The sequence below is a fragment of the Lytechinus pictus genome, chromosome 15 (genome assembly GCF_037042905.1).
Source record: "Lytechinus pictus isolate F3 Inbred chromosome 15, Lp3.0, whole genome shotgun sequence".
Lineage (NCBI taxonomy): Eukaryota > Metazoa > Echinodermata > Echinoidea > Temnopleuroida > Toxopneustidae > Lytechinus > Lytechinus pictus.
The window spans coordinates 27,243,834-27,256,142 of record NC_087259.1 but is presented as its reverse complement, the minus strand read 5'-3'; the positions used below and the strand labels follow the sequence as shown (position 1 = coordinate 27,256,142).

At 36.9% G+C, this 12,309-nt stretch overlaps 1 protein-coding gene across 1 annotated transcript; it reads left to right on the top strand.

The window, feature by feature from the left end:
• The first annotated feature begins 489 nt into the window (after positions 1 to 489).
• On the top strand, positions 490 to 10,882 carry LOC129277638 (uncharacterized). The gene is made up of 6 exons (XM_064110168.1): positions 490 to 547; positions 1,191 to 1,356; positions 2,105 to 2,268; positions 8,392 to 8,724; positions 9,157 to 9,274; positions 10,137 to 10,882. Exons 1-6 carry the CDS (start codon positions 490 to 492, stop codon positions 10,279 to 10,281), a joined length of 984 nt encoding a protein of 327 aa, XP_063966238.1. The 3' UTR covers positions 10,282 to 10,882.
• Positions 10,883 to 12,309: the final 1,427 nt, after the last annotated feature.

The window sequence follows — 12,309 nt, the reverse complement described above, 5'->3', positions numbered from 1 at the left end:
TCCTAAAAAAACCCCGAACATTCAATAGCGTGATCACAAGATTCATCGTGTCCACTTAAAACAAGTGGATAATCATGATAATGGCATGATATTTGGGCTTTTCAGACCATTAACATTTCAAGAGATTTATCATTTTACAGACGTCACTGAGGATTAAGCATTTATCATGTTTATACTAAAGTTAAATTCTCAGTACTCAATATTTTAAGCGTTGTTAAAGATGAAGTCCGATTATTTGGGGAAAATGCAATTAATCGCGATTCATCGCATTCTTCATCGATATCGTCGCAACCGGACAGTTTTCACATGAAAACTAACCGACATACTTGCAGCTGAATAGATTGTGTGAAATGAAATAGTATTAGGACTTCATGTTATACCGGAGGTTGTTCTCTCTGTATTTCTAAGGTTTACCTTATTTAACAATGCTAGGGTTAGAAATGTTGATTTCATATTTTTGCTATTGTTGTTCTTATTCAATATGCAGTTATGGCCTTATCAACAAGAACACGTTATGCAATACCAGCCCCTTTGACGGGATGCGCAGGTAATAATCTTTCCTAAACTATGTTTCATATATTTCTACACTCTTAAAATCGATTAATCAAAGTAACCCATATTTTTGGTAAATAATATGTGTCCGACCGACAAAAATTATCGATGTCAACCATATATGTCTGGTAGAAACTAACCAATAAATTTGTTGAGGGGTGTGACCACTTTTATCGGTCAGGCACTTGTTCACTAACAAATGGGTTATTTCGACCAATATTATCGAAGATATCAATGACTATGTGACCATGATTCACCTCTTCTGTTATCTATCTTTTCCCACCCCCCTCTCTCTCTCTCTCTATATATATATATATATACATAATTATATATATATATACATTTCCATCCATCTATCTATCTATCTATCTACCTATCTATCTATCTATCTATATATATATCTCTCTCTCTACTACATATATCTCACTTCCCCCTCTCTCCCCTTCGCTTCCCGTCTCTCTTGTCTTTAATTCCTTAATTTCAGTCCATCACTCTCCTCTCTTTCACACATATCTCACTCTTTCTTTCCTTCCTGTCAATCAATTAATCTTTCTAATATTCATCATGTTTATCCTTCAACCTCTCACAAAGTTCTTTTTTTCTTCTTCTTTTTTCATTCCTTCGATGAAACTATACAGACAACTGGACGCCGGTACATCTGACAGTTTCTTATACGAATCTTATCACACTAACTCAGATATCCGTCGAGTTTCATCTTTCGCTGATTGTCGAAAGGGATAATGCTCATGAGGTTAACATTCGTTTCTGTATGTGGGACAGCGAATCGGACGATTCGTTGGACGCGTGAGTAATGTTTTTTTTTTTAGATCTGGCAATTTTATCGATGTACTGTCCTACTTTGACAGAAGGAAGCAAGTGATATTTAAACAGAAATTTGGTTTGAAATATGTTTACATTAATAGATTTCACAATTGACTTCTTTCTTCCAGGCAAATTTTAGTTTGCAGAGAAACACTAAACCTGAAGGAAGCATGCATTCGAGTATTATGTAAATCATAATTTAAAAAAGTCAGGCAAGCAAAATGGGGCACCTCTCACAATAATGGATTATACGTGTACATTTAGGGCCCCGTTACACAAAAGTTACTGTTATGGTAGCTTTACCATCCAAATTTAACTTTCCTGATATCATTGATGCTGATTGGCTGTTGGACATTGCAACCATGGTAGTTACCATTGGATGGCAAAGTTATTGTAAGAGTAACTCTTTATGCAACGGGGCCCTGGGGAGCAAAGGGGGTGTGCCTCTACTAAAGCCAACGAATCTACCCTTTGCTTGATTTATACTATATGCACAAATCGAAAATACAATATAGAGTACAACATCAAGTACAGCATAATCGAATTTATTCGATTATGTAGTACTTGATTTTATTCATTACTCGCTTACCCATTTCTTTCACAAAATTTGGATTAAAAAGAGTTGCCAAAGCTGCATGTTGTACATGTATAATTTTTCTCACTTATATATATATATTATGTTTAGTCTCTAAATCTGACATATTTTCCATTAATCACTTATTTCATTTAGTGGCGTACCAGTAGCAGACGGATTTGGACAAGGTGAAGCCGCATCGTATACATCGTTACCCGATGGGCAATACTGTGTATATGGAATAGGGAACGCTGAGGCAAACATGGAAGAGAAAAGATGGGAATGGTCACATGGGTCGTGTCCAAAAGGCTTCGAGTCAGGTATGATATAGAGGGGGGGGGTATATGAAGGAGACCACTCTTCCCTTCCCTGTATATGGTTTTAAAGGAGTGTACTCAAGGCTGAAAATAAAAATATAAATTCAATTCAATCCCAATAGAGGTTTATCAAAAACATGAGTCGCAGCCAAATGGATGAATTGGTCATGTAAACCAAGTACAAACAATATAAATAAATTTAGTAAACTTCAACGGGTAGAACACTGAATTCTAATCAAAATTTGATAAAGATAATGAAGTTTTTTAATCTTTAAGTTTTAATTACCAATATTCGGTGAAACCAGATACTGTATAAGCATGAATGCACTCTGAAAACACAAGAGACGAAAAGGGTGGGAAAGGGGCTGATGATTGACAGCGTTTTCGACCCCTATTAAATACACTGTCACTTGTTAGCCCTTTTAGCTTAAGAGGGTCGTTTACACCTTTCCATCAGTTTATTGTTTAGATAGGTTTGGCTGGTGTGTCATGTCCGCAGTATGCTCTTTTATTGTATAAAATCTTGATCATTTCACATAATTTGTTTGCTTTTATTTCCGCGTTCAAAATAATAGAATACATAATTATACAATGAATTTACATTATACAATATAGAAAATAATCCACAATATAAATTATATAGTCATAGTACATAATGAATACAAAATAACGATGTGAATGTAAGATATTCTTTTACAAAAAAAAAATTAATGAACGCAGGAGACCCCCAACGCGATCGGTTAAGCTTAAAATTGATGGCGGCCTTATAAAAAGATTAAAAGGAAAAAGGGGGAACCTTCTCTGTGCTTTATAATCTGGCGTCATCGCTCTATTATTGTAAAGCTGTTCGAGGCAAATGAAAACATGAGGAAATTTGCGAAGCACGCGTTATCACTCATTCCCTAATCATGGCCCTTGATCTCATGTGACAACTTCATTAAAAGTGTAAATATTTACAAAGCTTTTGAGATTCAATCATTGATAATGCCAGGGAAGATATCCATCATAACAACAACAAAGCTTATTCGTAACTTCATGTATTGATGTTAATCCATCTGGGTGATTTCGACGAGTCCATCATTTTTTTTAATGATTATCTGATTTAAAATCTTACATTTATCATTATGGGATTTGTTTGGGGTTCATTTGAGAATTTAATGAGTGGAAATAAGGTTTAAACATTCCCATGCCTACTTTCGCTTCCTTATCCTCGAAATGTCAAAGTTAAGTGATCGGTCATCTTCTCTAGATGTTAAACAATAATTATCTGTATATAAAGATCTCATAGTTGAAATGTGGTCGAATGTGAATAGAAAAAGTGACAATGATCAAAAGCGCTGTAAACAGTAAAATCGCGATTAAGCCTAGTCGCTGATATATAGTCATATTTCAAGCCTATTTAATGTATTGGTAAATCCCCCATAAAATATCATGTCATCGTTCAAATTCAATTCATTCCTAGATTATTATAAAAACAAAGATATCAAATATATAAGGCCCTCTATTAAAAAAATATTTTTTTACTGGATATTTATTTTTTCAAATTGGAGAGATTACATGAAAATTTTGATTCTGGTTCGATATTTTCTCCTTATTCGAATACATTTTGCTGGGGGTAATATAGCCTTTAGAGACAATACGCTATACGAATAGTAAATAGCATCAATAAAACATCCTATAAACTACGGAGCCTTTACAGTGCCATCGACTTGACGACTTGGCGAGATACTTTATCTTGCCATGTCGACATATAATGTTTTATAAGTCGACTTGGCAAGATAAAATATCTCGCCAAGTTGACATATAACGTTTTATAAGTCAACTTGGCAAGATACCGTATCTCGACATGTCGACATATAACTTTTTATAAGTCGACTTGGCGAGATAACGTATCTCGCCATGTCGACTCTCGCCATGTCGACATAATGAGGTTATTATGTCGACATGGCAAGATAAAGTATCTGGCCAAGTCGTCAAGTCGATTGCACTTTAAAGGCTCCGTACTAAACTGTACTCAGTCAGGGCTTACTTTCTTTATACCGGGCAAGAGGCTACATTTCGATGATGTAGTCTTTTAATATATACCCAATAGATTCTCCTAACGGAACTCATACTATAAGCAAATCTACTTCTAAGAAACAAACTGATCACGGATTGACTCCGATCATTCTCATTTCAATGACCATCCTAATTATTCATACCTAACATGTCTAAAGTCACAATTATTTTCAATTGTTTCATGAAAAGGTTAAGACTAGCAAGACTACTTTACAGCATGAGTCTATAGATGATTCCTACTGTGATTTCCATTTAAGACAGTATATAGGCCTACTTCTTTAACATGTTTAAAACAAAATAATGTTGTTAGATGGTTGAATGATGAACAAGAGAAATGAGATTGTACGAGTAAGAAGAAACAATTATTATTTCCACGATAAAAGTGAGATTCTATTCAGAATTGGGAAAATAACTCATAGGTGTGAGTTGATAACACCGTAAACACCTATATGCAGGAGTGGATCGAGAATTTAGTAATGAAGGGCATAGAGAGCAAACAGACATTTTCAGTATTTTCAAGCAAGCAAACAAAAATACGTTTATCACAACGGTGATGATTACTCCCTTTTTCGCTCGCCAAATTTTGCCATTGAATTGCGTCTTTTTTAGAGGGAGAAATGTATTAGTTCTGCCCCCTCACTCTCTATACCTCTCTCGCACATACACACACACACGCTCCATCTATCTATTTTTTGTCTGTCAAAAAGAATGGGAGGAAAAAACTGATATCACTCCAAGACTGTTTTTTTTTTAACTCCACAAAAGTCTAGGTATCAAAAGGGATCCCCCTCACACACTAAAAAGACTAATTGTGTGAAAATTTTGAATTTTGAAAAAAAAAAAGATGCATAGTTGATAAGGGAAGGCATATCATATTTTGGGGGCAAAAAGGAAGAATGTACGCACCCCTGCGCCCGGATCCATCCGCACCCGATCGCATGCAAGAAATGTGCCTCAAAAACCCGCGGGCTCTTTTATCGACCAAAGTCATGTTGACAATGAAACCTATATTCTGATTTCAGGTAAGATATAATTAGGCCAGGTATACTTACCTTAGCCCACAGCCTTCATGACTTGCATCCATCCAGAAATGTTTACATCTCGATATTTTTAGAATGGTCATGTATTATGTTCCTACATTACACCCGAGCTCAATGAAACCCGCGGAGACTCATCACGTATTAAAATACCCTCAAATGCACTTATCTGAACATGCTTCTCAAAATGCCACTAGTGGCGATTTAATTGCATCTGGGAATTTATTAGATTAGAAAATGCAGTTTTATCGCTCCTTTTTATATTTCATATTTCCCGCTAATGCATGAAAGGTATTTAATCGGGGAAATTCCCGGGGTTGGTCATATTGAAATAAGTTTGAAGATTTCGTCATTTGCTACAACACGAGTTTCATTATCCCTCGATTGTTTTTTCATTACCTGAAATCAATAGGGGCCAGTAGGATATTTGCCTCCTGGGACTGACATAAGAAGCAAGTATGTTATTCCACGGTGTTATAAATACACGAATTCCCAACCATTCACATTGTGACGTCATTTTCTTGCTAGATGTAATGCCAGCTATATCACACTGTATTATAGGAATTTTCATTGAAGACGTTGAAATTGTTCAGTTAAGTGCGCGCTACCCAAAGAGTTGTGTTTAATGCACCTAAAAAGAAACGAAGAACAGTAAGCGCGTTTGATTGGTTGATAATAAAGTTAATTTTGATTTTTTTTTTTTAAGTTTTCGTTTGATTGCAGCACATTCTGCAACGAGCACCTGGGCCCCGTAACACAAAGGTTAGCGATTAATCGCTAAATGAAGTAGCCTATCAAGATCGTCGGTTCATGCGCATTTAATAGACTACTAGTAACTAGGAACCAATCAGAATCGTTCTTTCAAGTTAGCGATTAATCGATAACCTTTGTGTTACGGACCCCTGGAGATGTAAATCAATGACAAATATGTGGTTTTCACAACTTTCTGTTCCTAATTCCTCCAATCAGATAATTATGTAAACATGCTGATTACTGCATGAGTGATGGCTACTCTGGGGAAGGTTGAGGACGGTGATCAATGTCCAACAATGCGAACAGAGCGAACGAGCGGAAAAGTACATGGGGTTCCAAAGAACTATAGATTCTCAGATATTTACATTTGCTCCTTCAACGATTGCTTCTACTGATAATGCACACATTAAGCCAATCATAAACCCGAGCTTCAAACCCTATATTAACCTTACTTAATCCAAAACCATATCAGTCACAACCTTAACCCTCATCTTAGATCTTCAGAGAAACTGGCGGACCAGTGTTATTGTCGAAAGATCAAATGTAGCGTTACCAGTGCATGGGACCAGCGGTTACCAAATTTATTGGTGGTATGTTACGGTAGGAGCGGATCCAGGATTTTCCAAAAGGGGGGGGGGGCACATTTTCCCGATGAAAAAAAGTTTGACAAGCAAAAAAAAGGTCTTCACTTTCAAAAGGGGGGGGGGCACACTTCTTTTTAACAGCATTTTTTTACATTACAAATTTTAATTGTGCCTCTCAAAGGGGGGGGGGGCACGGGCTGGCTTCCCCCTTAATCCGCCAGTGGTTTAGGGACACTTTCTTCGGTATGAACATTGTATCCTGCAAGCTTTTAAGACCGATCAAAGACAATGGCGCCACTTGGACATGCACATGCACGTTCAAATGAAGAAAAAAATATTTGTGTGGAAAAAAGAAGGAAAAAAAATGCAGCAAAGGTTAATGTAACCATGAGTTATATATAAATCGGTCAAGATGATTGCGATACAAAGCGACATTTGCAGTGCCAATTGGTATATCTCTAAAATAAAATAAAAAATCATAATGCTTATGACTATGGGCACCCTCGATTAACCAGCCAAGCAGAGATTAACCTACATCAACGAAAAGAAGCGCTCTTGAGATTTCCAAGTCAGGCGCCGATAACTCGAGAGTAACCCTCGACCGAGAAGAGAAATCACTCCCAAACTTGAAACATATACACAATTCGTCTTCAGCAACCAATCAACAATCATACTTTCCTCGACATGCAATGCATCTTGTCTTCAATAATATTCATTCCCCATACGTCTCCAGCGAGCAAACTGCATCCGAACTACTTTTTTTTCTGAGCGAGCGCAAAGGATGAATAATAATAAGATAATCTGTTTTGCCAACCGTGAGAATCACTTGGCGAAATGTATTCCACTCGCGGGTTCATCCATCGCTCCAAATTTTTGTCTGATTTTTAAATTCTATACTTGTATTTTCAATCTCAAATGTATATTTCCATATCACATATTACTGGAATACGAGTTTCTTCGACAATCATTGGCATAATTCCCTTTGAAGCACATCGCTTGTAGCTTTTAGCATAATGAATTGCAATGATTGAATAAAGTCGCACAAACAAAGCATATTTCTCTGAGACAATTTTGTCATGAACATGGAATAAGACAACAGAGATAACGGCTGAAACTATATAGATATATAGTTTTCAAAGTGTGTATACCAACACCACAAGCCACATCAGTTCTACGCCACCGCTGTCACTATTTCAGAATTTGTGATGAAAGCAATAACTCTACTCCTCCCCCATTCACACACACTCCACCAACAACATCACACCCACATCCAAACCAGAGAAATAAACTTTGTTTTACTTTGTTTGATTTAAACAATATACATAGATATAAAAAGATGATAACAACATGATATGACAAAAAAATATAAAATCAGTTAGGCCTATATATGCAATTCATTTAACGAAGGAACTGGCCTACCGGGGGAAGGGGTGGCCATTTTGTGGTTGTCAAATACTATTGGCGGGGAAGTGATTTTTCTTTAATGGAGTTGAGCTTCTTCTTTTTTTCCGTTTGTCAGAAAAAAAATCGGCCTCTCCTGATCTTTTCCAGGACTCGCCACCGATTGCCGATATAAACCTAACAGAATTAGCGAAGGGTTTAGGCCTACATATATTATATTTATCAACGAATATCAATTTGACAATAATTTTTTTTATAAAAAAAATAAAAAATTATTATCTCATTTCTTTCAGGTTTCTCCACATTTCCATTCACCTCAACGGCCGTTATTCCCCAGGACTTCCGAAACAACCCCGTAGCCATACCAACACCGTTCTCGATATACACCACTAACATCAGCATGGCCCACTACTGTTGTGCAGAGTCAGGCGATGTCAACACGGCCATCGAATTGCCTTTCGTCATTCCATTTTTCCTTTTCCCGCTCAAATCGACGGAATGTCAGCGAGTGCGGGGTATGAAGCATCGACTCGAGCACGTTGAATGGCCTTCGATGAAGTACCACGGCGGAGCGCATCCTTATACAAACAACTCGCGCTTCTACTACTGCTATTATGAACCGGACAGTAAGTTCAAATTCGAATTCAAATTTACTTCCAACAGAAAGAAAATATAATACAAAATAATGGCATATAATTACATTCGATAGTACAACTGAGAATTAGGAAGAGTTCCGTATAGAAGAGGAGAAGGGTTGTAATAGAGATATTGATGGCACAAACTGCATGGAACAAAAATCATAACCCGACATGGCCTTTCAAAAGTACGCTTTCAGTTTACTATCCTGGTTTTTGGCGATTTCTGATTCTTTATGGATCTTCTCGGAGACATCACCACAACATCCTCCTATTTCGAATAGGGATTCGTCGACACAGGCATGCTGCCGGAAGACTATCGAGATTTTACTATATCCTGACACCACCCCTGTCGACACGATTTTGTATATTTTTTACTTGACCAAAATGTAATGACAATCATTGCTCTATTTTCTTTTGCAGCAATTGCAATGGAACAAAACATCGTTATAGCAACATATACAGTCATGATTGGGACTCCGACTATTACTTTCATCGTTCTTTGTGCGTGTCGATTTACTCACAGGAAACTGCTAAAAAGGTATGCATATCAAGTTAATGTTAATATTTTTTCTTGATAAATTTTAGTATAAAAATATATAATCAAACAAGTAGTATAAGTAATTCAAACAGCTATGCCATTGCCACTTTGGAATGAGTCATCGTGTCCTGGGGCCCGTTTCATAAAGGACTTGCAACTGTTGTAACTTTGCCAAAATGGCAACTACCATGGTAACAGGGCTCAGCAGCCAATCAAAATCAAGGTTACCATGGTAGTTGCCATAATGGCAAAGTTACAACAGTTGCAAGTCCTTTATGGAACGAGCCCCTGGAAAGCATGATAAAACTATCAATACGTGTAACCTATCAAGTTGTCAGATCTGAGAATTTCCTGTAGCCTACTGGAGAGGATCTCTCCCACCCATCCCCTTCAAAAAGAAAAAAGGGCGGAAGTTGAAAAATGTCTGATGAAACCGCCGCGCACGACACAAACATTCTGTCTCAAAATAAGGGACGCGAGACTACCTAGCTCGCCAGATTCAACCATTCTGTAGCATTTCATGAAAGGATCAGTTGGATTGTTTATACGACAGTTACCATACAAACTGTACTTCACAGCCAATCAAAATCAAGGAACGTTTTCAGATATGACTTGTCAGACAGAAAAATGTTGTTTAATGCTGCTCAGGTGAGCGTTTCGTAAACATTTTTTTCCGACAAAGACAAGTTGTCAGATCTGACAACTTTCCTCGATTGTGACTGGCTTTGAAGCACTGTTACTATGGTAACTATCGGATGAAACGGGACTTGTCGGACAAAACGTCCGACAAGTCCATTCATGAAACGTTTTATTGGTCAAACTACCCCATGTCTTCTTGTTGTTCTCCTTTATTCCTAGAAAGAAACAACGCCAATCCTTGTTGGCGGCAGCGTGCTCGACCGCAACCAGCGAGGCACCAGTCGTCAAGGCGGGATCGTCGTCAAGTTGAGATGGTGGATGATGACGAAAACGACTTCAAGACAACAGGTTTTGGGCACGAACAATAAACTTTATAGAGGATTAAAATCAATAGAATTTATGAGATAGAACAAGTCAAGGATTGGGCTTCTCAAATACACTATCGGTCAACTTTCGGTGTCTGGTATAAACTTTAAGAATAAAGAGTCGAGTCACATTGGTCACATCGCCAGAACAGAAGGTGGATGGAAGTGACTCATCAAGATCGGCTGAGGGATCTGATGTAAATTGGCTCAATATCGTTGAGGCCGGTTTGTTTAAAATTGGCACAATGTCGTTGTCGGCTTGGCAGATTGAATAAGGTGACGTTTTCACGGAACTCATGAACGTTTTGCGAGTATACTCCATTTGCCGATAAATGGTTATGTCCAACGTTCGTAATTTGATGCGACAAAAGTGCCCAAAACGTGCGCAATATTGTTAGGAAGCTCGCGGATTGTTCGAAGGGTCGCTTGGAGTCGATATTCATTCTAAAGAAGTTTCAACGCAAAATATAACAAAATTAGTCGCGCACGAAAAGGGACTCCAAGCGATTCCCCGGCCTTAGCCAACATGTCAAAACAAAGGTGGAAAATAAATTGTAAACTTTATTTTGAATCACAACTGATCCCTGAAAACAGTGATTGTTGCAAAAATTATGAGGGAAAAATAAAGTTTTGATGCAGAGGAGTACACAGTAAGGCAGATTTAAAATTTGCTCATCTATTGAGGTCAAACATAATCTGATTAAGAAGGCTAAAAAAAATTATCAAAAAATAAGACTTTAAATTTGTGAGCATTTTTGTTTCCTGAAGATCTCCTTCCCAGAAGTAATGGAGGCATCAGTAAAATGGGCTTGATTTGTTTTTGTACCCCTCCTCATTTTATCTCTCACTCCCCGCCCCATATCTCTCCCTCTCTCTCTCTCCATCACACACACCTATACGCACATACACAATATCCCCATGTTTCTCCCTCTTCTATTTTATCTTCTCTTTTTTTCTATCAGTCCCTAGTTATGCCCCCCCCCCTCTTCCTCACCCTACACTCTAAAAAACGAAGAGCTAATTTATCTCTTGAAACGCGTGTATAGTGACTGCACTTCGGAGTGCTGATTTTTCTCGTTCAAATTTGTAGTAGACAAATCAACACTCCGAAGTGCAGTCTCTATACACGCTTTTTAATAGATAAATTAGCTCTTCGTTTTTTATTTTTCATTTAAATTCTTCATGACAAATTCTCATTTGATGTTTTATGTGCATGGGTATAATTTTTAACAAAATAGAAATAATGCACCTGATTTCACATTCTTTTCAATTTTCATGTTATTTTATCTCAAAATAATCTATAATTCCATGTATAACTTTACTGTCATTCACGAATATACTGTTTAGGTTTCTTCATGTTTATCTTTAAATATATTGTAAATACAATCTATATATCACCAATCCTGTATATTTGTAAAGATTTTATAAGTAATTTCTTTTATGTACAGTTTTAAATTTGTGCATTAGTGATTGATATTTTATCCATTTTCTAAAAAAATCCACACATGTTTATGTATTTAAAAAGAGCAATGTTTGTATTCAACATAAAAAAAACAAATGTATGTAATAGTGCTGAAGTTTACTTTAAGTTATAGATCTACATTTTTTTTTATTGTGGTAGACTAGAGACACAAAATCATGATTTAATGATGACAGTAGTGAGTGATGATGATATTAAGAACATAGATCGGAATGACATATGAAAAAACAATCTTTGTATTACAATCCATGATAATTCACCTGTTTTTGTGAGCTTTTGCATAGAGATGCAGCAAGCTTCAACAGACCTTCAACATAGAGGGCGCAGTGGCGGATGAAATATCAGTGCAATTATTCATGACAATGCAGCATGATGAGAATGGGATCACAGAAAAAAAAACCTACAAAAACAGGTCATAAATATGACCTTTTCTCATTATTCTTGCATATTTTGATTGTTTCATTTCTTTCTGACTCCCATCTCCTCTATTATCGCTCCATCCCTGGAGTAGACTATTACTTAATCCTACATCCTCCAACGTTTGTTTGTAC